This window comes from Sus scrofa, chromosome 15 (genome assembly GCF_054392235.1).
Source record: "Sus scrofa isolate SSC_HxYL_T2T_F1_AM1 chromosome 15, Sscrofa_HxYL_maternal_Yorkshire_Landrace_v2.0, whole genome shotgun sequence".
Lineage (NCBI taxonomy): Eukaryota > Metazoa > Chordata > Mammalia > Artiodactyla > Suidae > Sus > Sus scrofa.
The window spans coordinates 145,512,444-145,539,986 of record NC_139397.1 but is presented as its reverse complement, the minus strand read 5'-3'; the positions used below and the strand labels follow the sequence as shown (position 1 = coordinate 145,539,986).

The window sequence follows — 27,543 nt, the reverse complement described above, 5'->3', positions numbered from 1 at the left end:
ATTAAAACTATTTACAAATCACTGTTTGCCCCAGAGGGAGCCTTACCTGACCATGGAATCCAAGAGAAGCTCCAAGGGGTGGATCAGGAGACTCAGAGGAAGGATGACTCAACCGGGAACGCAGAGGTCATGACAACGGCCCCCAAGACAAAGCCTAAATGTGCCCGAACACTGAAACCAGAGGGTAAGGCTGGTGATGGAATTTGTCATCTGAATGCTCAGTGTGGGAGGGTTTCTCCTGCAGCCCCAAATAAACCACCTACCTGTGACCACAAACAACATATTTTTATGAAAACCAGTTTCCAAATACAAAAATTAGTTAGGGGAGGGCCTCATTTTGCATTTTTGCAAATCTCTTTAAATGTCTACCTTAATCAAAGACAGCTGGATTCTTTTCAAGAAAGATGTCTTGACTAACTTTGCAACGGGCTTCCTTAACATGTTTCTATATATCTTTATCGTATTTATCGAAATCTGAAGGGGAACGTTTTTAATAACATCAGTCTATATCCTGTGACCAATAGCTTTCTATTTTTACCGTTTCTTTTAATTTATTTTTTCTTAATTGAAATATGGCTGATGTGCAATATGAGGTGCAGTTCCGGTGTACTGCATGGTGATTTCGGCATCCGCTGTGAAATGATCACCACAATAAGTCTGGCAACAACCTGTCCCAAAACAGAGTGACTGCAGCCTTATTGACCGTATTCTTTATGCCGTATATTACACCCCGTGACTTACTTATTTCATAACCGGAGGTTTGTCCTCTTAGTCCCCGTCACCTGTTCCCCACGCCCCACCCCTAACAAGGACAGCTGGGTTCTTATCTCTGCTTCTGTATTCAGTTGTTGCCTTTGTGAAGCATCGGAAGAAAATCCAGCCTCACACTGATCTTGAAAAGGGTGGATTCTGGAGTTCCCGTCGTGGCTCAGTGGAAACGAATTTTTGGATGCTAGCTATAGCATCCATGAGGACGTAGGTTCAATCCCTGGCCTCATTCATTGGGTTAAGGATCCAGCATTGCTGTGAGCTGTGGTGTAGGTCACAGTCGCAGCCTGGACCTGGTGTTGCTGTGGCTGTGATGCAGACCAGCGGCCACAGCTCCGATTAGACCCCTAGCCTGGGCACCTCCATATGCCATGGGTAAGGCCCTAGAAAAGACCAAAAAAAAAAAAAAAGAAAGAAAGAAAGGAAAGGAAAGGGTGGAATCATTTAAGAGTCTTTTGAGATATTGGCAAATATTCATTTTTGATACTGCACCAAACTCAACAAGGGATAATTTCTTTTCTAACAAAAGACTATTATATGAACAGGTTTAATGTAACATGGAATGCAAAAGATTAGAACCATTAATAAAGTGTCTAATTCTTATTTCAACTTAAAAAATAGTTAAAATAAATAAAATTAAACAGGAGTGACCAGAATAGTAGTACCATTATAATCACATTAAATAGAAAAGCTTCCATCAACATTTTTAGACTGTAGTAAATGTTGTATGATACATTTTCAAATCTTCCACTCAATTTTGTGGAAATTTTGTGGAAAAAATTTTGTAATCTATTTTTCATAAAAAATGTTACTCAGAAGAGAGGCTCCCCACACCCATGGAAAGATGAGAAATCAGGTTAGAAATACATAATATGTCAGAATTTACTAATTTACTGTTAAAAAGTACTTCGATATTTTAAACAAATGCGTAATTGCGGTATTTCACATGGTACGAGACAGATGGTACTTTAGCTACAGTAGATTTACGTCAACTTTCAGATGTACATTTCAACTGTCACATTGTATATGTTAATTTTCATTTTACTTCTTTGAAAGGCTGAGCAGGTTGGTTGCCAGTATGATATTAAGATCGGCAAATGTTGGTCTGCACTGCATTAGTTATCATACATCCAATTTCATGTAGTATATGTGAAATGATACAGCCCTAATTGCTATTTAAATATATTTCTTTGAAACAAAAGTATTAATTTTATGAATGTGATAATAAACAGCCTTATTCATTGTATGCTTTTTTTTTTAACAAGCAGTACAGATAGCAGACACGTAACTCCTTCCTACCTATGCTCTGACTACTAAGAAATGAAGCCAAACTTTAGAAAAACACAATGCAAGAAAAGATTGTTAAAAATAGACCCCTTTGGTTAAAAACCATCCCCTTTATAATATTCATTTGTAATCTAAACTCACAGCATGTCCCACCAGCCCAAAGTAATCTTCTTAATGTCGTTATGTGTGTGTTTTACAATATTTTTCTCAATCCAGTATTTATGGAGGTCCCTGAGTTGGCAGCAACAAAATATTTTAGACCCCAGGGAGAGTACATAGAGCCTTGTTGTACTAGCTCCTCTGACAAATGTCTTTTGTAAAAGATTTCTGCTTTAGAAACTGCCTCCATGTGTAGTTTTCTTCAGATACTGTCTATCCAAACTTTCTGTAGAAGCCAACACTCTGTGGTAGGCATTCAAGGGTAATCTTATAATAGTCCAGGTTCTTGCTTAGCAAAGTAAGGGGGGATAATAACAATTTGCCAAGCTGCTTTCCTCTGCATTCATCACTAACAGCAACATCTACTCTTCCGCTCTTCGCACAAGAATGGATGATTTATGCTCTGTCATCAGAGCTGCTGTAGCAAAGCTCTGTCCTGGAGTCACATCTTCTACGACAGTAGCATCAGAGTCCCCAGATCTCTCCATGTGCTCCAAAGATTTCATAAATTGTTCCGGGTTAACAACTCCGGTCCCTGTCGGCTGACCTAGTACCTTAAAAAAACCTCTATTGAAATCAGCAGTACAAAGAAGCCTCAAAACCAGACCTTCTCCAGGATGTGTGGGGGAAGTGGCTGGAGAAAATGTAGCTGTATTCTGACCCCAGTCCACTTCTTTGAGCAGACTTGGGTCAAAGAGGGGCCTTTCATCAGGTTTCATCGTTGCAGTAAGGTCCTTAGAAGCCCACAGTTGGCACTCCTCTCCAGGCCTGTCGAACTCTCACCCACCCAGGTATACAGCACTGGATCCGGATCCGGCTTCAGCGCCAGCCCCGCCTCCTCTACCGCGAGCCAACAAGGGATAATTTCTTAAAGGTTCATTGTAACGTAGCGTCTGAAACCATATCAATGAGCTTTTTATACTCAGTTGCCATAGGATGTCTTATGCTATCTTGCACTTTGAATGTAGCTTCCACGACTCATGACAGATTTTATTTATTTATTTTTTTTTGTCTTTTTGCCATTTCTTGAGCCATTCCTAAGGCATATGGAGGTTCCCAGGCTAGGGGTCTAATCGGAGCCGTAGCCACTGGCCTATACCACAGCCATAGCAATGTGGGATCCAAGCTGAGGCCTCGACCTACACCACAGCTCACGGCAACGCTGGATCCTTAACCCACTGAGCAAGGCCAGGGACTGAACCCGCAACCTCATGGTTCCTAGTCAGATTCGTTAACCACTGCGCCATGATGGGAACTCCTCATGCCAGATTTTAAAATATTATAAACTGTTGAAAAATATCGATGCCCTGAATTTTACAGTGAGCTTGCCCCTCAAATGCAAGTGTTGTTCTTGAGACAACCATGGTCCTTCCAGATACAGCAAACTGTTTTATATGTGCTCCCTAGGTTTTCGCATAGACCATTAAAAAGAGGTGTCCCCATGGGTAGAAATTTCATAAAACTCATCATTTTAACGTTCCTCCGGAACATCCTTAAATGAAACTGGCTGTGTTTGCTCACACTGGGGGAGTGGTGGTGGAGAATGCAATGCCTGCTCCTAAGGTTTGCAGACACGTCTTTGATTTGAACAGAGGCACTAGCATTTTTATCTGCCTTGGCTCTTGCTCCCCCTGTGCAAAGGTCAACATAGCGGGGGGGAGAAAACAAACAAACAAACAAACACAAGGCAACGATTGTCTTATGATGAAAACAGTTTTGACCTTGAAGCTCTCCTGAAGGGGTTTTTTTCTCTCCAGGGGTTTGTGACCTCACTTGGAACCTCAGAGTCTCAGATGACTGCCCCCACTGGACAGTCGCCTTAGCCGAGGGACCACTGCTGACCAGCTTCGCTCTGCTTCTCCCCCAGTAGCACAGCCCCCATGCTAGAAGCGTTCTCAGGAGGGCATCGTGGATGCTCCAGTCTTCAGCTCCAGAGCCTGCAGGATCCTTCATGGGTCTCTGGGAGATTCCCCAGCAGCTTTGCAGAGGGCTTCTCTCTCTGCTCTTTCTCTCTCTTTCTTTGTAGAGCCACGCTTGTGGCATGTGGAAGTTCCCAGGCTAGGGGTCTCATCAGAGCTATAGCTGCCTACACCCCAGCCACAGCAGTGTAGGATCCGAGCTACGTCTGTGATCTACACCACGGCTCACCGCAATGTGGGGCCCTTAACCCACTGAGTGAGGCCAGGGATCGATCCCCATCCTCATGGATACTAATCGGGTTCGTAACCCACTGAGCCGCAACAGGAGCTTCCTTTCCAGGGGGCATTTAATCAGATCTGAGATGACTGGGTTTTTTTTGTTTTGTTTTGTTTTTGGTCAGAGACCACTGATGACATTCCAGAAGTGGTTGAAGAAAAGAGACCCCAGGAGCCACCCAGCAGGCCAACAAGAACCGCGAATAAAGGTGAGGAGTTGCAAGTCTCAGAGGGGAGAGCCCAACGTTAGAGCGGATTTACTCGGAGTCAGAGTTTCTCAGCCATTTTTCCCCCATTATCACTGCCCCAGGGACCCCACTTAGCTGTTTTTCTAATCATGAGCCCCACCCCTCAGGATATTCTAACACCGCAGTATATTATATATCCATTCAAGTACTGGATAGATTTACTTGTGCTTTATGCATAAAATGAGTACGTTTTTTTCACCCCCAAGAATCAATCTGGGGGCAGCTGACCCCTGCCAAGTATTCATGCTCTAAGTATATCCGTGGTACTTCATTGCTTGCCAGGCCAGCAGGTTTTCCCCTAAGATCCCACGCTCCATGTTTCTCACAGGATCTTTCCGGGGAAAGTGAGAACAACTCTTCATAAATACAAATGTAATGCTGTGGCCAGGCATGAGCACCTGACCTGGCAGTGGGCGTGCCCTGGTCAAACACGCACATTAATTCTCTCCTCATCATCCCTATCATTGCTCGCATGGCTACCACCATCCTTGGAGCAGGAGAAAAACACGGAGTATACACACACACACACACACACACTCACAGATATATATATGTGTGTGTGTGTGTGTATATATATACACACACACACACACATTCTTTACATATATATATTTATCTATATACATTCTTTTTTCTGTCTTTCTGTCTTTTTAGGGCTATACCCATGGCCTATGGAGGTTCCCAGGCTAGGAGTCTAATCAGAGCTGTAGCCGCTGGCCTACACCACAGCCACAACAATGTAGGATCAGAGCCGCGTCTGCGACCTACACCACAGCTCAGAGCATTGCAGGATCCTTAACCCACCGAGCGAGGCAAGGGATCAAACCCTCAACCTCTTGGTTCCTAGTTGGATTCATTTCCACTGCTCCATGATGGGAACTCCCTATACATTCTGTGTGTGTGGCGGCGGGGAGGGGGGCCTCATAGTACATGGTCTAATCTATAAACATTTTTTTCTCACTGTGTCTGTGTTATCCATTATCTATTTTCCTTTTTCAATTTTTTGGTTGTATAGCACATTACTATCTGATTAACAATTTGTTTAAATAATAACCTGCTGGTGCTAAGTTGGGCTATTTCCAGTTTTTATATGAAAACAGGAATCATGTTGCCTATACTGGTATCTTTGCCCACTTGTCCAATAATGTCCTCAGAATTAATTTCTAAATGAGAGATTATGTGTTTAGAGTCTGTATATCTTAAATTTCCTGTGTTATTAAAATGTTCTCCAGAAAGTGTAATTGTTTATATTCCCTTTAATAACACACAAGCTCGTTAACTATATCCTCACCAACCCAGACATGGTAAGACTTTAAAAATTTGGGTATAGTTAAAACCAAACAATGCTTTTTTTAAAAAAATTATTGGTGTACTAGGGAGTTCCTGCTGTGGCTCAGTGATAACGAACCTGACTAGTATCCATGAGGACACAGGTTCGATTCCTGGCCTCGCTCAGTAGGTTAAGGATCTGGTGTTGCTATGGCTATGGCTGTGGCTGTGGTGTAGGCTGGCGGCTACAGCTTGGATTAGACCCCAAGCCTGGAAACTTCCATATGCCGTGGATGCAGCCCTAAAAAGACAAAAACATTTAAAAAATTAAAAAACAAAGTTCTCAGTCTTCAAAAAAAAAATCATTGGTGATCTAAAGGTCCTTTTTAACTAAATTTGTCCTTTGTAGTTCCTTAAAACTCTCAAGTTATGCTCTTTGCCCACTCTCTTAGCGTACCATGCATCTTTCACCCTTTCTGTTAAGAATATTAACCCCCTAATTTACATGTACTGGAATTTTCCCCTTTTTTCTTTTAATGCTGTGGGGTTGTTTTTTGAAGTATAGGCATTTAAAACTTTTTTAATTTTTAGATTAAAGTATAATTGATTTACAACGTTGTGTCAATTTTTGCTGACAGCAAAGTGACTGTTATATATATAACAATGTATATATATATAAAATTTCGTGTGTATATATATTCTTTTTTAAAATATTATACTTTAAAATATATATATATATAACATATATAAAACAGTGTGTTATATATATATTCTTTTTTAAAATATTATATTTTGAAAAAATATATATATATAAAACTTAGTGTGTGTATATGTATATATTCTTTTCCATTATGGGCTATCCCAGGAGGCTGGATATAGTTCCCTGTGCTATAAAGTATGACATTGCTATTTACCTTTTCTAAATGTAATAGTTTATTTGCATCTACTAACCCAAAACTCTCAGTCCACCCCTCTCCCTCTCCCCTCCCCCTTGGCAACCGCAAGTCTGTTCTCTACATCTGTGAATCTGTTTCTGTTCTATAGATAAGTTCATTTGAGCCACATTTTAGATTCCACATATAAGTGATATCCTACGGTATTTGCCTTTCTCTTTCTGACTCACTTCACTTAGTATGATAATCTCTAGTTCCATCCATGTTGCTGCAAATGGCATGATTTCATTCTTGTTTATGGCTGAGTAGTACTCCATTGTGTGTGTGTGTGTGTGTGTGTGTGTGTGTGTGTGTGTGTGTGTGAGAGAGACATCTTCTTAATCCATTCATCTGTTGGACATTTATGTTGTTTCCATGTCTTGGCTATTGTGAATAGCGCTGCTATGAACATAAGGATGCAGGTATCTTTTTGAATCATAGTTTCGTCCATATATATACTCTGCAGTGGGATTGCTGTAACAGAGGGTAATTCTAATTTTCATTTCTCAAGAATCTCCATACTGTTTTGCATAATGGTTGCATCAACTTACATTCCCACCAGCATTCCCGCCGTGGCTCAGCAGAAACAAATCTGACTGGCATCCATGAGGGTTCGATCCCTGGCCTCATTCAGTGGGTTAAGGATCCAGTGATGGCATGAGCTGTGGTGTAGGTCGCAGACCCAGCTCGAATCCCACATTGCTATGGCTGTGGCGTAGGCTGGCAACCACAGCTCCGATTTGACCCCTAATCAGGGAACCTCCATATGCCGTAGGTGCGGCCCTAAAAAAAAAAAAAAAAAAAAAAAAAAAGAGAGACAAAGAAGTATTGACAATTCAAGCTTATAGATTGATATATATAGCCATAATAGAGGATCTTCTTTTCTGTTTAGGAAAGGAAAGAAACATATATAGCTGCTCAAGTTCCAAAAAAAGACAGAAAAAAAGTCTCCCACGAGGTAAGCAAGAAGGATGAAGTCACCACTCCCTCAGCGTTCATCAGCGTTCTCACTTGGCCATCAGCACAGCCTCCTCTCCAGCCACATGGCCACCTGTGTGTCACTAGAGCACAGCCAGCCCCATCTCGACTCCTAGGCCATCCCATCAAGGACCCCTTCTCTCAGTAGGAGAACCACGTTTGTTCCAACAGGCTTCTTCTCTTGTATCTTGGGAAGGAAGGGACTGGACATGGACAGGAGACATCAGACAGTTTTGAGATTAGAGCTGTGTCCAGTTCAAGGTCCGAACTAAGAAGAAAAGACCAAGCAAACCAGAACGTGCAGGCAGGATTCGGACTCCCAGTCCCAAACTGGAGTGAGATGTGCGGTCACCAACTGAGCAGAACCACCTGAATTAATGCTTAGCATGTACTGACTCCATGCGTGAAAATAATGCTAATTTCAGTATAAGAAACAAAAGCTTCTGCAGAGAGTTAGTCTCAGCCCCAGACTGGTGAATGTTTGCGTAGTGAAAAAAAAAAGAAACAAAAACTTCTGTAACTCTGCTCTCTCCTGGATCCTGCTTTGCGCCTTTCTGTCCTCATCACCTGTTCTCCAATCCTCCCTCCTCCTCTTTCCCCCTCCCTTCTCCTTCTTTGTTCTTTAGTTCAAGGTGTGCCAGTGGGTGGGGCTTCTCTGGGATTCCCCAGCCCTTATGAGGAAACGGGGCACGTGGGAGGGACTCTCAGCCAAGTATGATTCATAACACGCACTTCACTGCTCTGGACTCCCCCCACTTTTCTGCTTGCTTCCAATACCCCTCAGTTGTGAGGATGGCCCGGGAGGGAACTCAGACCCCCTCTCTCACCTGCTCCCCTTGTCACTTTCTCCCAGCCCCACTCCCTCCTTGTCATGTGCTAAGTTTTCTCTCTCCCCCCACCTTTGTTTCAGGGCCACACCCAGGGCATGTGGAAGTTCCCAGGCTAGGGGTCGAATCAGAGCTGGAGATGCCGCCCTATGCCACAGCCACAGCAATGCCAGATCCTTAACCCACTGAGCGAGGCCAGGGATTGAATCCCCATCCTCATGGATCCTAGTCAGGTTCTTAACCTGCTGAGCCACAAGGGGAACAAACCTGAGTTTCCTCTTCTGCCACTTCTGAGAAAACGACATTCAGCCCTCCAAGCTTCGCTTGTTGGTCTAGAAAGGAAATTTTTGGAAATTCCCTTTCACGCTCAACAAATTCTATGTTTCAGAATTTTGTGTAGCAGCTCCAAAACCATCTCCCAAGCAGTTTCTGTGTGGTTCTAGTCCGCATCTGCCCTTTCCCTGAAACTGATTGATTGAATAATTCGGGAAATCCTGGACGTTATAATTTGTAAGAATGAAAAATGTTTAATTCTAATATTTTCTGAAACATGCTGCCTGTGACATGTTCATTCCACAAAGATGAACTGAGTTGGCCTGTGTGCCAGGTGCATGTCCCAGGTTCAGAGGAGTTAGCAGTTGGAAAAAGAGACAGAACCCCTGCCCTCATGGAGCTGACGTTCTCATTGACACACATATAATGAATAGTCAGAAAGAGGAGTGGAAGGGGAAAAAAGAACCAGGAGTCTGGTGGGGAAAGATACGCAAGGAGAAAAGAGAGGCGTGATTATGGAGAAAGAGCAAGATAAGGTTGAGGCAGGAGTTCCCTGGTGGCTCAGTGGGTTAAGGATCTGATATTGTCACTGCAGTGGCTTGGGTCACTTCTGTGGGGGGTTCGGTCCCTGGCCCAGGAACTTCCACATGCCACAGGCATGGCCAAAAGAAAAGTGAGGCAGGGGTTACAGAGATCTCAAAGTGTGGGGACTGGGAGCATGAGAAGGTCACTAATGAGGGGAGGGGAAGGCCACTGGGACCCCAGTTAAAACTATTCACAGGGCAGCCTTATCTGGCCATGGAATCCAAGAGGAGCTCCCAGGGGTGGGTCAGGAGGCTCAGAGAAAGGATGACTCAACCGGAAACACAAAGATCATGACAAGGGCCCCAAAGACAAGGACTGACTGTGCCCGAACGCCCACCCCAGAGGGTAATTCTGGTGATGGAATCACACTTGAATGCTCGGCGTGGGAGGTCTCTTGTGGATGAGTCAAGTCACTTACTAGTAGCAGGAGGGAGAGGTGTAGACGAGAGGGACATGGGGACGGAGCACGTTCCCGCTGGTCTGAGTGGTTGTGGGAAAAGTAGCTTGTTCCCCGGTGGGGGGTCACCTCCCCTGTGCCCTGTGGACACGCATGACCGCTTCCCAGGGTCCACTCTTTCCACTGCACTCGGTAGAGTCACCACCGCCCCACGGAGGCTGAGGGCTTCTCTGATTCAGGTGACCCAGTGATGGGAGTGGGGCCAGACCCCCAAGGGGACACTTTGTATGGATTATTTCCTAATTGTTTCTTTCTAGAAGTGAAGTAGACAGGTCAGTAAATCTGTCTATTTAAAATGAGCACATGGCCAAGTGTCCATTGTGGCTCAGTGGTAACGAACCCAACTAAGATCAGTGAGGACTCAGGTTCCATTCCTGGCCTCGTTCAGTGGGTTAGGGATCCAGTGTTGCCCTGAGCTGTGGTGTAGGTCGCAGATGTGGCTCGGATCCCATGTGGCTGTGGCTGTGGTGTAGGCTGGCAGCTGTAGCTCCGATTTGACCCCTAGCCTGGGAATCTCCATATGCTGCAGGTACGGCCCTCAAAAGACAATAGATAAATAAATAAAATGAGCACGTGGAGTTCCTATTGGTGCTCAATGGGTTAAGAACCTGACATAGTGTCTGTGAGGATGCGGGTTCAATCCCTGGCCTCGCTCAGTGGGTTAAGGATCAGGTGTAGCTGTGGCTGTGGTGTAGGCTGGCCTCTGGGCTCTGATTCAACCCCTAGCCTGGGAACTTCCATATGCCATAGGTACTGCCCTAAAAAGAAAAAAGAGAATGAGCACATTATCAAATTGCTGCCAGTTTAGACTCCCAGGAACATAATATGGACACACGCTTTTCCTTACAGCTTCACCAACCCTAAACATAACAAGACTTTTCTGTGTGCTGAACCGGAAGGCTTTTTGTACTTCTGTAGCATCCGTTGTGACTTCTCCTTTTTCATTTCTTATTTTGCTTATTTGGGTTTGTTCTCTCCTCTTCTTGGTGAGTCTGGCCAGAGGTTGGTCAATTTCATTTACTTTTCCAAAGAACCAGCTCTTGGTTTTATTGATTTTTTTTCTATAGTTTTTTGAATCTTTACTTTATTGATTTCTTCTCTGATCTTTATGATTTCCTTCCTTCTGCTGACTTTAGGTTTTGTTTGCTCTTTTTCTAATTCATTTAGGTGGTGGGTTCAGTTGTCTATTTGAGATTTTTCTTTTTTGAAGAAGGCCTGTATTGCTGTGAACTTCCTGCTGAGCCCTGCTTTGGTGGCGTCCCATAGGTTATGAGTTGTGTCTTCATTATCATTTATTTCGAGGTATTTTTTAATGTGCTTCTTGATTTCCTCGTTGACCCATTGGGTTTTTAGTAGCATGTTGTTTAGTCTCCACATAGTAAGTTTTTTCTCTTTTTTTTTTCCCTGTGGTTGATTTCTAGTTTGATGCCATTGTGGTCAGAGAAAATATTTGAAATAATTTCTATACTCTTAAATTTGTTGAGGTTAGCTTTGTGCCCCAGTATGTGATCAATCCTTGAGAATGTTCCATGTGCACTTGAGAAGAATGTGTATTCTGATTGTTTTGGATGTAATGTCCTGAAAATGTCAATGAAGTCTCACTTTTCTATTGTGTCCTTTAGGATCTCTGCTGCTTTATTAATTTTCTGTCTGGAGGGTCTGTCCATTGATGTGAGTGGGGTGTTAAAGTCTCCTACTATGGTTGTATTCCCATCAAGTTCTCCTTTTATGTCTGTTAGTATTTGTTGTAGGTATCTGGGTGCTCCTATATTAGGGGCATATTGAACATAAAAGCTAAGAATGATATTTAATCAGTATTTCCCTTTGAATTGCTTTACACGCTGCTCATGGCTAAACGTGCTGTGGGGGGTGCAGGACTGCTCACCAACAGTTCAGAAGGTTAAACACCCGTGCCCTTTGGACTCAGGAATGGCCATGTGACGGGACATGAACAAAGAAATGTGGACAGAAGTGAGAGGGTCACTTCTAACCCAAGGCTTCTTTCCAAAATGGGGGGAGGAGGGGCCGGAGTTCCCTTGTGGCTCATCAGTTTAAGGATTTGGCATTGCCACTGAAGCAGCTCGGGTTGCTGCCCCGGTGTAGTTTCCACCCCTGCCCGGGAGCTTCCTCATGCCTTGAGAGCAACAAAAGGGGTCGGGGCAGTGGTCAGATAGTGACTAGTTTAGGCTTTGATGGTCATACTGTCTCTACTGCAACTACTCAGCACTGCCATTGGTTAAAAATATAAACAGACACAAAAATATGAACAAATAGTCCTGGATGTGTTCCAATAAAACATTAATTACAAAAACAGAAATTGGGTTGAGGGGTTCCCTTCATGGCTCAGCAGTTAACAAACCCAACTAGGATCCATGAGGACTCAGGTTCAGTCCCTGGCCTTGCTCAGTGGGTTGGGGACCTGGCATTGCCGTGAGCTGTGGGGTAGGTCCCAGATGTGGCTCGGATCCCGTGTGGCTGTGGTGTAGGCCAGCAGCTGCAGCTCCAATTTGACCCTAGCCTGGGAACCTCTATATGCCATGGGTGAGGCCTTGGGAAGCAAAAAAAAAAAAAAAAAGAAAGAAAGAAAAAGAAATTAGGTTGATTTATCCCTTTATCCCTTTGTTGACACTTGTAATAAACCACTGAGATTTGGGAGGGTCATAAATTACTGTGGCATTACCTAGCCTTTGTTTACTAAGATCCCTGTCTTAAAATATATTTTCCTTTAGAACTTTTTCTTTTGAAGATCACCCCTTCAAACCTGCCCATTTTTATATATGACTCTTAATTTCTTATTTAAACAATTTGAAAAAGTAACCCTTTGCTATTATCCCAATTTTCTTATTTTGTTTTTGTCTTTTAACTTACTTGAGAAGTTTTTGGCTAGGAAGACTTTTTTTTTTTTTTTTTTTTTTTTGCCATACCCATGGCCTGTGGAAATTCCCAGACCAGGGATAAAACCCTCGCCAGAGCAGTGACCCAAGCCACAGCAGTGACAATGCTGGATCTTTAACCTGCTGAGCCACCAGGGAACTCCCTATGGAGTTTTTTTTTTTTTTTTATAATTTATGTAGGCACATCAGTTAATTTTTTCCAGTATGGTTTATGGGGGAGTTTCTCGACTTCTGCACTATTGGTATCTGAGGGCAGATAAGTCTTTGTTGTGGGGACTGTCCTGTGCATTGTGAGATGTTTCCAACATCCCTGGCCTGTACCCATGAGCTGCCAGTGGCACCTGCCTCCCAGTCTGACAAACAATTTCTTAACGTTGCCAAGTATCCTCTATGGGGCAAAATCACCCAACATTGAGAATCACTGCTTTATGCCCTGTATTCTTGCCTAAAAAGCCCTTTCTAGGTAATACTTATAAGGCTACATTCTTTTTTTTTTTTTTTTTTTTTTTTTTTTTTTTTTTTTGGTCTTTGCCTTTTCTAGGGCCACTCCTTCGGCATATGGAGGTTCCCAGGCTAGGGGTCTAATCGGAGCTGTAGCTGCTGGCCTACGCCATAGCCACAGCAATGTGGGATCCGGGCTGCATCTGCAACCTACACCACAGCTCACAGCAACACCAGATCCTTAACCCACTGAGCAAGACCAGGGAACGAACCCGCAACCTCATGGTTCCTAGTCGGATTCATTAACCGCTGAGCCATGATGGGAACTCCCAAGGCTGCATTCTTTATTTACCTCTATTATTATTATTATTATTTTTTTTTTTTTTTTGCTTTTTCGGGCCACACCCATGGCATATGGAAGTTCCAGGCTAGAGATTGAATCATGGCCACAGCAACATGGGAACTGAACCATGTCTGTCACCTACGACACAGCTCACGGCAACACCAGACCCTTAACCCACTGAGTGAGGCCAGGGATCGAACATTTGTCCTCATGGATCCTAAACAGATTTGTTTCCACTGAGCCACAACGGGAACTCCTTACCGCTATTATTTGTATTAAGTATATATACATATCTATGCTTAGTATATTGTTATACATGTGTATGTATTAACTTGTGAAAATTTGACTTCTGTATGTAATAGTTTTAACCTCCCTATCTATTGCCTTGGGCTTGCTGTTTATTTCTTAGTCAATGCTATGATTTTTCATTCATCAGGACTCATCTCTGTCTTTTCTCCCCAAACTAGTAAGGAAAAAAAATTACTTAAAAATAGTTGACCAAAAAGAGAAAAAAAAAAGTTGACCTATAAAGGATGTAAATCCATGTTTGCAGTTGTAAATGACTATTCATTTTTTATATATTAGAAAAGAGGGGAAAAGATGTCTGTTCAGGGAGTTCCCATCGTGGCACAGCATAAACGAATCCGACTAGGAACCCTGAGGTTTCGGGTTCGATCCCTGGCCTCGCTCAGTGGGTTAAGGATCTGGTGTTGCCATGAGCTGCGGTGTAGGTCACAGACGCAGCACTGATCTCAAGTTACTGTGGCTCTGGCATAGGCCGGTGGCTGTAGCTTCCATTTGACCCCTAGCCTGGGAACCTCCATATGCTGCAAGCGAGGCCCTAAAAAGGAAAAAAAAAAAAAAAAAAAAAAAAAGCCAACCATGTTCCCATTTCTGGTGGGATGGGCTTTTGCTTCCTGTGTTGGTCAGGGGTGAGCCCTCCCGGCCCCCCCACCCTTGCTTCTGTGCTCTGTGCTCTGGTGTGTCTTGGGTCCACTGTCCTCGCCCCCTCCCTCCTCCTGGCATTCCTGTTCCTTCCGCTTTTATAATTTACTTCTGCATCATCTCTTGTCACTCTCCCTTCCCTCTTTAGGCACCTGCCACACTGGCCTTTTCCCCCATTAACTTATTCCTGAGCGTGAGGTGTGCTACCCAAGCTGGGGTCTACAGACTGCTGCCCACTGCAAGCCGGCTTGTTGCAGTCTGCAAAAATAAAGAGCTTGTAAATCAGCTGTGGCTCTGAGCACACTGCTTCCCTAGCGAGACAGCAGTGCTCTGATGTCCATGCGGGCTGAGCCTCACATTATGGCAGGGCAGCATCTTGAGCAGCGTGGTGGCACGTGGGGAAGAAGGCAGGCGCTTCAGTGTACGCTTGAGGAGTTAACACAAAGGAAAAGCCCACAGGTACCCAGGCCTCAGGCCAAGAAACGGAATGTAATCCACGGCCGCATTCCAATCCCCACCCACACACCCAAGGGCAGGCACCAGGCTGGTTTTTCCCAGCGCTCATCCTCCTTCTCGCTCAGGACCTGTGTCCTCTCGCTCCTGCATCGACTCCCTCCCCAAAGCCACGCTCTCATCCTTCCTCCTCCTCTGCCACACAGTCTCGGACTTCACCTTTGTCCTGCGGGCAGGGGTAGGTCTCCCTGACATGCTTTTGTCACATGTGTAATTAACTGTGTACATTCTGTTCACTCCCTGCAGTCGAATGAGGTCAGTACATGGATCTGGCTCCCTCATTACTCCTCGTCTCCTCTAGGCCCCAGAGTTTGTGCTTAAAGGGCTGTCAGATCAATACAGTATTCCTTCTTTCAAGTATGGATACCAATATTAGGACCACCGTGGACCCATACAAAGAACTTTGTAAACTAGAGGAAAAAAAAAAAATCAGCACCTTTTTCCATGCACTTGGGCTAGAGCTGGCCCCCGGAGTCTTGAAACAGGCACTTTGCTGCCCTCTGCTGGACACATATGGGAAGTGTACAAATGGATTCTGTCTCTGAGGTGACCTGCCCCAAGGCCTCCCTCCAACATCCGCCCCAGCGCCCCCCACCAGCACCTTAAAAGGGGAATTCCTTGCTCAGTGCACATCCCACACAACCAGATGCAGAGGCCCTGACAGCAATGTAAGTGTGTACATCACTTTACAGTTAGCAAGGCACGTTGTTCTTTGCTATCATTTAATCTTCAAATAGAAAAATTTCAGCCCCTTTTGCAGATTCAATTAGAGCATAAAAGACTTGCATGAGCTGGAATCAAACTAGATGTTTTAATCCCAAGTCCTTTGTTCTTGGAAGTTCCTGTCGTGGCTCAGGGGTAACCCACCCTGTTCTTTTTGTTTGTTTGTTTGTCTTTTTGTCTTTTAGGGCCGCACCCACATATGGAGTTTCCCAGGCTCGGCGTCAGGTTCAATCCCTGGCCCTGCTCCGTGGGTTCAGGATCCCTCATTGCTGTGAGCTCTGGTGTAGGTCACAGACGTGGCTCGGATCCCACATTTCTGTGGCTGTGCTGTGGGCTGGCAGCTGCTGCTCCAATTTGACCCCTAGCCCAGGAACGTCCTTTTGCCTGGGGTGTGGCCCTAAAAAGCAAAGCAAAACAAAACAAAGTCCTTTGTTCGTTACACTGAAAAAAATACCCCCTGGCCTTTTTAGAGAACACGGGTAGGAGGCAAGAGTCCAGGCAAGCGTTGGCAGCTGTCCATCACCAAACCACTTCTCCTGCTTCCTTAGCACGTGGCCCCGGCTTTGACTTCTGATTTAATGTCATGTCTCTGTGCACTTATCAGTCGTATGATGTAGTCTTGTTGAGGTGTTTCTTTTTATACGTAGGTAACATGTATTTAATACGCTGATGTGAGCTGTTTGTATATGCTGCATATTAAACCCTTTATCAGTCATATCCTTTGCAAATGTTTTCTCCCATTCAGTAGGTCATCTTCATCTTGTCCATGTTTCCTTTGCTGTGCAAAAGCTTTTAAGTTTAATTAGGTCCCATTTGTTTATTTTCGCTTTTATTTCCTTTGCCTTAGGAGATGGATTTTTTTTAAATGTTGCTACAATTTACGTCAAAGAATTTCTGCCAATTTTTTCCTCTAGGAGTTTTATACTATCCAGTCTTATGTTTAAGTCTTTAATCCACATTGAGTTTATTTTTGTATAGGGTGTTAGAGAATGTTCTAATTTCATTCTTTTATGTGTAGCTGTCCAGTTTTCCCATCCCCACTTATTGAAGAGGCTGTCTTTTCTCCATTGTATATTTTTGCCTCCTTAATTGCAGATTGACTATAAGTGCATGGATGTATTTCTGGGCTCTCTGCTCTGTGCCATTTATCTATGTGTCTGTTTTTGTGCCAGTACATTGCTGTTCTGATTTCTGTAGCTTTGTAGTATTATCTGGACTCAGGGCATGTGATTCTGTTCTTTTTGTTTGTTTGTCTTTTTGTCTTTTAGGGCCACACCCACATATGAAGTTTCCCAGGCTCAGCGTCAGTTGGGAGCTGTAGCCACCAGTCTATGCCAGAGCCACAGCAATGTGGGACCTGAGCCACATTTGTGACCTATACCATAGCTCATGGCAACACCAGATCCTTAACCCACTGAGCAAGGCAAGGGATCAAACCCACAACCTCATAGTTCCTAGTAGGATTCATTTCCACTGAGCTATGATGGGAACTCCTCCACACAAATTTTAAAATTATTTGTTCTAATTCTACAAAAACTGCCATTGGTATTTTGATAGGGATTGCATTGACTCCTTGGGTAGTGCGGCCATTTTAACAATATTAATTCTTGCGATCTGAGAACATAGTACACCTTAATGTCTGTTTGTGTCACCTTTAGTTTCTTTCATCAGTGTCATAGTTTTCTGAGTACAGGTCTTTTACCTCTTTAGGAAGGTTTAACCCTAGGTACTTTGTTCTTTTGTATATGATGGTAAATGGGATTGTTTCTTTAATTTCTCTTTCTTTCTTTTTTTTTTTTTTTTTTGTCTTTTCAGGGCCACTCCTGCGGCATATGGAGGTTCCCAGGCTAGGGGTCCAATTCGAACTGTTGCTGCGGCCCTACACCACAGCCACAGCAATGTGGGATCTGAGCTGGCTCTGTGACCTATACCACAGCTCACAGCAACGCCGGGTCCTTAACCCACTGAGCGAGGCCAGGGATTGACCCCACAACCTCATGGTTCCTAGTCAGATTCATTTCCTCTGTGCCATGACAGGAACTCCTAATTTCTCTTTCTGATAGTTTGTTTTAGTGTATAGAAATTCATCAGATTTCTGTGTATTAATTCTGCATCCTGGGACCTTACCGAATTCACTGATGAGCTCTAGTGGTTTTCTGATAGTTGCTGAGCATTTCTGAGAGCATGGAAAAGTCGCTAAAGTCAGGACCCGCATGTCTAGATTCCAGCACCAGCTCCACCTCGTCAGTATGGGGGCCACTGGGAATTCTGTCTCCAAATCTGCACCTGAGTCCCCCCACCTGTAAGATCATCATCATTGCCTTCCCCTTTCTTTCGCATTGTTGTGAGAATAAACAATCCAGTGTGTGCTGCTTCTCCCGTTCCCTTAACTAGTGCTTTTCCTCCAGCAACTCTGTCTCCCCTTGGGCCCTTTGTGTACAGATCAGAGAGCTCCAGATCTTTCCCCAGGCTGTCTCTCTCCTGGCATAAATTTCACCTGGTTCCTTTTCCATATGCTCTGTAAAAATTCATGGAGTTAGTCTTCCCCATCACTAACTGGATTTTTTTTTAATTAAACTTATTTTTTGTTAGGGTATAGGTGATTTACAGTGTTGAGTCAGTTTCTGCTGTACAGCATAGTGACCAGTCATACATACAGACATACACACATATATGTACACTCTTTTTATCATATTATCTTCCATCATGTTCTATCCTAAGAGACTAGATATAGTTCCCTGTGCTGTGCAGTAGGACCTCATTACTTAACCATTCTAAATGATGCAAACCAGCTGGGTTTTTCCCATTCCACTCTTCCTTGTCTCTACTAGGCTTTTTTTCTATTTCCTCCACCAAGCTTTTCATCTTTTCCACAATTGCTTACTTCGTCTCGCAGGCTCCTTGTGTTTGCTCACAGTCATGGGTGGTGACCCAATAGTTTTGGGGGAGCTCCACGCAGGCTTTCCCTCCCCTCAGGCTTGTTTGCTGAGACAAGGGGTGAGATGGAGCCAAAAGCAGAATTATTGGGGAGAGATCAGAAAGCTGTCTCCCTCTCTTAGGGACAGGGTGGAGGTTTCAGAAGTACCTGGGACATACGATCCCTCCTGGCTCGGTGAGCTGCCTGCACCAGGTAAAAGAGGAGGTGCTGCCTATGCCAATGACTCGGCATCCTGGCTTGCCGCCCAGAGCCCCCAAACCACCCTCTGCTGCCACAGCTGCTCATGGGCATGTTGGGGAAGCCTGTGTTCATTGACCTATACTTACGATAGGGAGTTAGGGAAGATTGTTCCATGACAGAGAACTATGGAAGGTCCCTGTTGCCATAATAATCTCCCTTGGGGTTTGTCATGGTGGTTCAGAGTTACCTGTGACTACCTTTTTGCCCAAGTTCGGAACCTATAGTGACAAATCCTCTACTCAACTTTGAGGACAACAGCACACACTTGTGTGACCTTGCTAGTAAGTTGCAGAGCCAGGATTACAAGCCTACCCAGTCTGGCTCCCTCTGTTGTGCTCTCATCCACTGGGTCATATTTAGGAGGCAGACTCTGGGGGCAAGTTGTGGAACCGGCCACACCAGCTGGGTGTCGGAACAGTTTTTCCCACCCCTTTCTTTCTACCTACCTCGCTACAGCCCCTGCTCCCTCAAGGCTGAGCATCCCCTGAGGCGCTGCTAGAGGCAACCACCCCCCACACGTCTCATTTCTCATCTGACTCTACCCAGTTCATATCTTTCCAAAGTAACCAATGGTTTCTTTGCCATTGATGCTGCTCTGATCTTTTTCCAATGATGCTCTTGCTTTTCCACACATTTTCCTTTGGATCTTTAAGTGTTTGAGACAAGGGAGAGTGTTGGACTAGATAGTCTCCCAGCCCCGTTGCAGAGGCAACATCCTGCCTAACTCCACATAAGCTGTGGGTAGCCCTTTCCCCACACCCCCAAGAAGTAGCTCCTGCAGTCTGTCTTGAATGAATTCACTCACAATGAGGCTGGAAAAGGAGAAGCAAAAGTTGCTTTTAACCCTTTTACAACTACTTCTCCTGAATCAGAACCCCAGACCCCAATGAGGGGCTCGGAATTGCCGAATCTCTCCACAGGCAACGTGCAGACTAGTCTAGAACACTCCGGGGTTTTCTTTTACTCGCTGAGTAAGAAACGGAAGCAATCGAATGAAGGGACAGTGAACAATGAAGACTGACACTATTCCCTTGGGGCTGCCTCACCGACCCCCATCTTGGCTTGAATCAGCCAATAAAAGCATGGCAGTCAGGCCATCTCCAGTGGCACGAATGCAAGGAAATACTCTGGGTAGGCAACTTCCATCAGCTCAGGGATAAGCAGAATGTTAATGGAATAAAGGAACATTAGGTGATAGTTGATTAGTCTGTGAATTGAAACACACTCCCTGAAGGCATGTAGTATGTTTTACTAACATATTTTATTTGACATAGTGTTGGTGGGGGTAGTTTTGTTTATTAGAAACTGCTCTGCACACATATCTAATCTGCTGCTCAAAATGGAAGCCTTCCTATAAATTAACCAGAGAATGATCCCCAATGCCGTTTACATTATTATTGTTATTACTATTATTAGAAGTCATGGAAAGGGAGTTCCCTGGTGGCACAGGAGATTAAGGATCTGTCATTGTCACTGCTGTGGCACAGGTTCGATTCCTGGCCCGGGAACTTCCCCATGCCATGGGTGCAGCCAAAAAAAAAAAAAAAAAGGGCATTCTTGGAAAGTAAAATTCCTGAAGGAGATAGAATGAAGTCTGAGGAACCCTAATCTGTTCTTTTCTACTTTCAGAAAAACCTAAAGACAAAACTCTGGATTTTCACTCTCTCATACTTCCTGTGACCTGTGGTGAAGCAAAAGGGATTTTGTATAAGGAGAAAATGAAACTAGGTGAGTTCCCTGATCTTCTGCTCTTGGGACGCCTGGGTGAAGGAACCACTGGAAGGAAAGAAGTAGTCACTCGTGTAATAGTTCAGCACGTGGGCCCTACCACGCTAGGCTGCAGGAAAAGCAGTGCTTGTTGAGAAGGAATTTTCAGCCCTTTCAGTGTCATAGTACACTTGTGACCAGGTCCCCCCTCTCCCTCCTGGAAGTCAGCCATGGACCCTGTGACACATGTCCTTGCCCCACAAACCGTGGACTCTCTCCCAAACCCTCAACAGGTTTAGGGGCTTCCTTCCATCTAAGAGAGGAGAGACCAGATTCCCCCGGCTGTTGCTCCCACCTCGGAGGGTGTCTCTGGACCCAGAGAGGAGTTTCATATGCAGGGGCTTGGGGTGTAGAATGGAAGTGGATCCAGAATGAGCTGTCTTTACCTTACAGGATCCTCAGAGAAGTGCATTCAGAATGAGGAGGGCGTTTGGTTCACCCCAGGAGAATTTGAAATTGAGGGAAAACAGAAACACAAAAAGTACTGGAAGCGGAGTGTGCTTTGTGGAGGGAAGACCCTAGAACATCTGATAAAGGTATGGTGATGATGAGGCACACATAGGTGACAGGTTCCATTCCTCGAAGGATGATGAGTGCAATGTCAATAACAGGAGAGTGAAGGCATTCCCATTAGGATTCCACAGCATGACTGAGAAAGAGCTAAATAGTCATAGAAAAATGCTGTGGGTGAGAAAGCTGGGGACACAGATGTGGTGCTGATGGCAGAGAGCTTTAAATGCAAGCCAAGCGTTTTGAGAGAGGAGCGACTTGAGAAGCTTAGCCTCGTGGGACTGGAGGGGGTGGGCTGGCAGAAAACTAGAGGAAGACATAGACCTTTGTGACAGTGTCCTTGTCTCCTTCACCCAATGAAGGCTCCTCAAAGGGCTCCTTCTGGACCCCTCGGTGAAGCATTTCCAGACCACCTTGGCCACAGGCCGTCCCTCCTCTGTGCATCAGCAGCACGCAAATCCATCCTGAGAGCAACAAACAAGGGTACTAGGCATTGTGATCCCAGAACCCAACACAAAGCCTCTTAATAACACACAGACAAAAGATCACTGGGATAAAATCATAAGGATGTTATCTGGAGAAGAAGAATTGGGAAGGAAAAGGAGTGCGTGGGCAAGGCTCTGGGAAAGAACCTGTCCTGGGTTTGAGTAGCAGGGGCAAAAATGAAGTCCAGAAGAAGATCCTATTGGAAGAGGGAGACAATTTTCTTTTAGACACCTTGCATTGGAGACCCAGTGGGTTGTCCAGGTACATATATTCACTAGGAAGTGGGAACTTGGACATCTACAAAAGAAGAGCCTCCAGAACCACCTCATTCATTGATCTCTTCTCTGTTTCAGAAAGGACTTTTGATCTGTCCTCCAAAGAGAAGTCTCAAGAGAAAGGTAAATAGCAGATGAATTTCTACCACATTCTCAGTCACCATGTTGCAGACTTTCCATGTCCCAAGGCTCAAGTGCAAGTCCGTGACTTTCCCAGCCCTGAGTCACCTTCCCATTTCTGCACTGCATCTTCACGATGGCCGCTTTAGCACACTGATACTGAACGTGCCTGCATTACTTTCATAGTTCATTTAAGATGGAGGAGCAAATAACTTTTTAAAATAAGGACTAGAACAAAAGCATATGTTTTAGGGAAAGGTCTGTATATTTGGAGGATAATCAAGCAAAGGTGTCTTATACAGAGTGCTTTAGTGTGAAAAGTAAATACGGTATTGAAATAGACAAGAACAATATGAGAAGAGTAAGGTCATCCTTGATTGAACTTGAAGTATTCCTCAATTCAGCATGCTCTTTATTGGTAGCTCCAGGATGAAATAATGTGTTTGGACTGAGCTTTGTCTCTGTAGAGCCTCCCTCCGGGTGAAAATGGCAGCCATCCATGACTATACCCACTGCTCCTCCTCAACTATGTTAACTTGCTTAGATGCATCTTCCAGACCCAAGTCCTAATCATGAGCTTCCAGTTCGATACATGCCTCTAGCAGAGGCAATGGTGCCTCTCCCATCTTGCCCTGGAGACATGACCCTTTGTTGTATTCATTCAGAATTTATAAGGCCTGGAGACATGACCCTTTGTTGTATTCATTCAGAATTTATAAGGCAATGGTCCCTCAAAGCTGTTTATTTTATAAACCACCTTTTCCGTGCTGGTTTGAAATAACCTTGAAATACCTTGATATGTTTAGGGAGGCTCTTGTAATAGCAAAAAACAAAAACAAAAACAGAAAAACAGGGAAGAATACAAATGTCCCTCAGTATTACAAAATAAGCTGGTACATTGGCAGAATGGTATTTTGGGGAAAAAAAATGCATGGTTCATAGGTATAGATTCATCCTCCAGTTGATAGAAAACCACCCAAGGATTTTGAGCTCAGGAAAGCTTAGGAAGCTTAAACTGGTAATAAAATGTATGGAAGGGGCCCAGTTTTGTTTATATGAAAACATAAGTTTATGACTGAAAAAAACTTCTGAAAGAATTGGTTATTTGGGGGATGGGATTATAGGGGACATTTGCCTTCCATATTATGTATTTATGTACAGGTGAAATTTTTCTAATTACCATCTATAACTTTTGTAATGATGAAAAAATAAAGATATTTAAAATTCAGATCATTAATTAATGGCCCCAATATTATGCTTCCTTCTTATTCATAAAGCCACATGTCAGCAAATAGTAACCAGGGGCACATTTGGCCTGACCATTTCGTTTCCACCCCCCCGCAAAGAGCCACAGTTGGATAAAGAAACTGAGGTTTAGTTCTGATTGTGAACAGACCAGTGCAGGCCGTTCCCCAGCCATGGCATCCAGCACATCACTGTTGCTCTGCAGGATGCCCAGTCTTCACTGGTGTCTGGTTCTGCTTACGTGTACCATCAAGAGACCTGGTGCTGCTACTGCACACACGTGTTTTGTAGCTGCCCCACAGAGTGCTGCTCCCAGGAGGAAAGGCCAAGTGGGAAGCTGGTGCAGAGAGTAATGGGCTCAGGGCCTCTGAGCGTCTCAGTCTGCAGAAGGGCCCAGGATCTAGTCAACAGTTACTATGCTAATGGCATACATAGAGTGTGGGACTGACAGATTTTGCTTTTGTTTTTTGGTTTTGTTGTTGTTTTTTACCTTTTTGGACAAATTCTAAAGCCTTTTGTTGAGGGGTGGCCCCATTCAAATTGGGCTGATTTCCAACTAACAGCTTAAATGGGGATACATAAAATCTGCAATTGAGGAATCTGTTACCTTTAGAACCTTCAGAACGCCAAAGGCTGAAAGGATGCTGGGCAGCCATTGTGGGATTGAGTGTTGCCAGGGTCAATAATTGTTTCCGGGCAGTGTCAGGGATGGGACAACCCTCAAATGACCAAACAATGCCCAGAACTTTGCCGAGCTGGCAGGGTCTCGTCTGAGTGGGAGGTGACAACGCTCCCCTTTCCGTGAGCTCCTTCCTGAGTGACTGTATGTTCTGAATGACTGTGTCAAACGAGGAGGATGTCACCAGTGTGGTGTCACATACCGGTGCTCCTGGGAGAGGTCAGAGGCAGCTAAGGTCTGGCCTCTGAGCCCGTGCGTGATGGCCAAGCTGTTGAGGTACCCATGGTAGCCAGGTAAAGGTGTGTTGTAGCCCTCCCTGCAAAGGTGGAGGCAGGTCGCAGCTGAGATGCTATTGAAATAAGCACTGAACAGAACATACTAACTAAATCCGTGACAGTAAAACATTCACCAGTTGCTAAATGGATGACGTCAGTAATTACGATAGGGATCTTAGGGGTGCGGCTCTTTTATGAGTAATTGTATCCTATTAAATTAAAACATAAATGAAGTATCTGCTCTCCTTTTAGGGGAGTTACCAAACATAAAACAGAGGACACACAAGTGTGCCTCATCTTAACCATGGAAAAGGTTGCCTTATCTAAATGCCCCAGGGTCATAATACCCATTGCCCTAAAATATCCAGCAGTGGGCTTGGTGCTCTGATCCAACAAATAATAAAGTCAAATTAAATTAAATCTTTGACATAATCAGTTCTACAAAATGGAACCCCAGGTCCATCCCCTCTGTTAAAAATAATGAATAGATTAGATTGTGATGATCATTGTGCAACTACAAATGTAATAAATTCATTGAGTAATAAAAAAATGAAAATAAAAAAATTTTAAAAGTTAAAAATAATGAAGAGAAGCAAGTATAAATTAAACAGGCACTTCAAGGATCGAAACTCATTATATAAGAGCTATTCAGAGCAGGAGTGATTAGCTCTACTTATTTTCCATTTAACCAACCAATTTGACCTGTTCTTGGAAAGGATGAACGGTGACTCTTGGTGGATGGCTGCCACCTCAGCATGCAGCAACACAACTCACAGGGTAAGGGTAAGCTGGCAGGGAGCAGAGCCAGGTAGCAAACCAAAGCAAGAGAATAAAATCCCCCAGAGTTGGGGGGGTCCTTCCAGATCTCTGCTTGCACCCCACTGTCATGGGCTTGCATGAAGGGAAGTGAGATCAGCCTTCCACCAAAAATTGGGTTGGGATTGAAACCAGAGAGGCAACGCATGTGTCAAGAGAGAACAAAAGGTTTATTTATTACTCACATATTGACTTTCTGCGGAGAAGCAAAGCAGGCACCCAAGTTGATGAAAATGGCTTGAGCCAAGAGAGGGTGTACCCCAAGATTTTATTATGGTTAGGAGGGGTGCCAAGGTGAGGATTCCCTTGCTGGGCAGGTCTGTCTGGCTTGAATTTCTCACTGTGAAGGAGGGAGGGGAGACCATGAGCTCTCCATCACCTTGCCCAGATGTGCCAAGAGGAAAAGTTGGGCTTGAAGCCAGTTGACCGTCGGATATAAAAACCAGAGTCAGACTCTTTATTGCGGGATGTGATCGTGGGGCTGTGTGTCCTTTCTCTATCATTTTTCCTATCATATGTGTGCTGGACACTTTCATTCCAGGGCATGGAGGTGCAGGGCAGGTGTTGCCAAAACTCAGCCTCTGTCCACTGGTGCCAAATAAGAACTCGAAGACAAAGTTTTGGGTGAAGGAGAAAAAGACAGCTTCATTGCTTTGCCCAGCAAAGGGGACCTCAGCAGGCTAATGCCTTAAAGGCCGGGGGAGGTGCCCCCACTTGGAAGAGATTAGGAGGTGGTTTTATAGTTTGGGGATTGGAAAATAGGGCCACAGATAAGGATCAGGGTAGAGGCAAGCTTGCATTGTCTTTCGAAGTGGGTGTTGAGTGGCCCCAGGACTGGTTCTGGTGGCCCTCCTTCTTCCCAGAATGAAGACTGCTTCAGCAAGTAGTTCTTCCATTTGTTGGGAGTTTTAGTTCTGCACAAAGGCTCAAAGATATTGTTATGTATAGTCCTGGAGGAGGAACCAGGACCCTGCCCCAAAGCTGCGCTCTTGTCTCTTGACTGCTCCTCCCTGGTCTGTGTATCCCTTCCCTTCCCCAAGGAGCAACTGCCCTTTGGAACTCAGGGAAGATCACTTGGGCTGAAGCTGAGTCCCTAAAAACAAGAAAAGGAGGACACAGAAAGGCTTGTGTGCCCATAAGCCCCACAAGGCACTAGCTCATTGCATGGGGGCCTTGGGGCTCTGGACCCAACCAGGGTCTCAAGCAGGAGGGGTGGGTAGGTCTGGGCTACCTGGGGAACTGGTGTCCAGCCAGAGGGCAAGAATGGCCATGGGGTGTCAATCCCAAGGACAGAGAAAAGCAGGCTGACAAGTTCAGGATGAGACGGCCAGAAAGATTCCTTGAACATTGGGGTGAGAGAAGCCTTCCTTACGAGACCCTGGGGCCTAGTGAGTGGAGGGGCTGCTCAGGAAGCCTCCACAGTGAAGAGAAATGAACACTGTCCCTGATCAGGAAGAAGTTTCACTCTGGCCAAGTGGATAGTTTTTCAAAAAAACCCTTTGCACCCCTTATGCCCTCATCCAGGTCCTCATATTTATGTCATGGACGGTTGAGGGTGGTGGCACAGTTTCCCTCCTTAGATGTAACAGATGCTCAGCCCCTTCAAGCCTTTGCTCCAGATCCTGATGGTCTGTTTCCCACCTTCACCCACCATCGATCTGGGGTAGACAGTACCACGGACAGGCACAGGCAGAAGGACCTGTCTCCCAACTCCTCCCTTTGGTGTGAGAAGATGTTCCTACCGTACAGCACAGGGGACTATGGCCAATATCTTTGGGTAAAACATGGTAGAAGAGAGTTTGAGAAAAAGAATGTATATATATACACATGCATTCTTTTACATACGTGTATATATTCATTATACATATACACACACATTCTTTCACATACATATATGTATTCATTATATATATACACACATTTTTACATAATACATACTTTTATAATACACATACATTCTTTTACATGCATTCATTATATATACACAATTCTTTTACATACATACATATATTCATTTATATATACATTCTTTTACATACATACATTATATATACATTATTTTACATACATACATAATAGATAGATAGATAGATACATATAATGACTGGGTCACTATACTGTAAGCAGAAATGGACACAACACTGTAAATCAACTATACTCTAAAAAAAAACTTCGGTTGTGGGTTCCCCCCCCCAGGCCCCCCCGTGTCTGCCTTGTGGGGCTGGGAGCTGAAGGGAGGGGGCGTTCCTGTCTGTGGGTCTCTATCCACGAGTAAAGATTTTGCTCCGCAGAGAAATCACTTGTAGAATTTACTAGATCACATTTTAAGGCCCTAAGAAAGACCCCTATGGTTTC

At 44.5% G+C, this 27,543-nt stretch overlaps 1 protein-coding gene and 1 pseudogene across 6 annotated transcripts in view; one reads left to right on the top strand and one right to left on the bottom strand.

Moving 5' to 3' along the window:
- SP110 (SP110 nuclear body protein) overlaps positions 1-27,543 on the top strand; it is a 56,655-nt gene that overhangs the window by 24,049 nt on the left and 5,063 nt on the right. For 2 of the 6 annotated variants that reach the window (XM_021075647.2, XM_021075646.2), the window contains exons 8-13: positions 35-184; positions 4,535-4,618; positions 7,751-7,816; positions 20,645-20,743; positions 21,176-21,318; positions 22,132-22,176. In XM_021075647.2, the coding sequence (XP_020931306.2) occupies positions 35-184; positions 4,535-4,618; positions 7,751-7,816; positions 20,645-20,743; positions 21,176-21,318; positions 22,132-22,176 (587 nt within the window). The remainder of the gene's footprint in view (positions 1-34; positions 185-4,534; positions 4,619-7,750; positions 7,817-20,644; positions 20,744-21,175; positions 21,319-22,131; positions 22,177-27,543) is intronic. The other 4 variants (XM_021075649.2, XM_021075648.2, XM_085000658.1 and 1 more) reach the window with 2 other exon arrangements.
- Positions 2,347-2,933, bottom strand: LOC106508139 (glucosamine 6-phosphate N-acetyltransferase pseudogene; annotated as a pseudogene).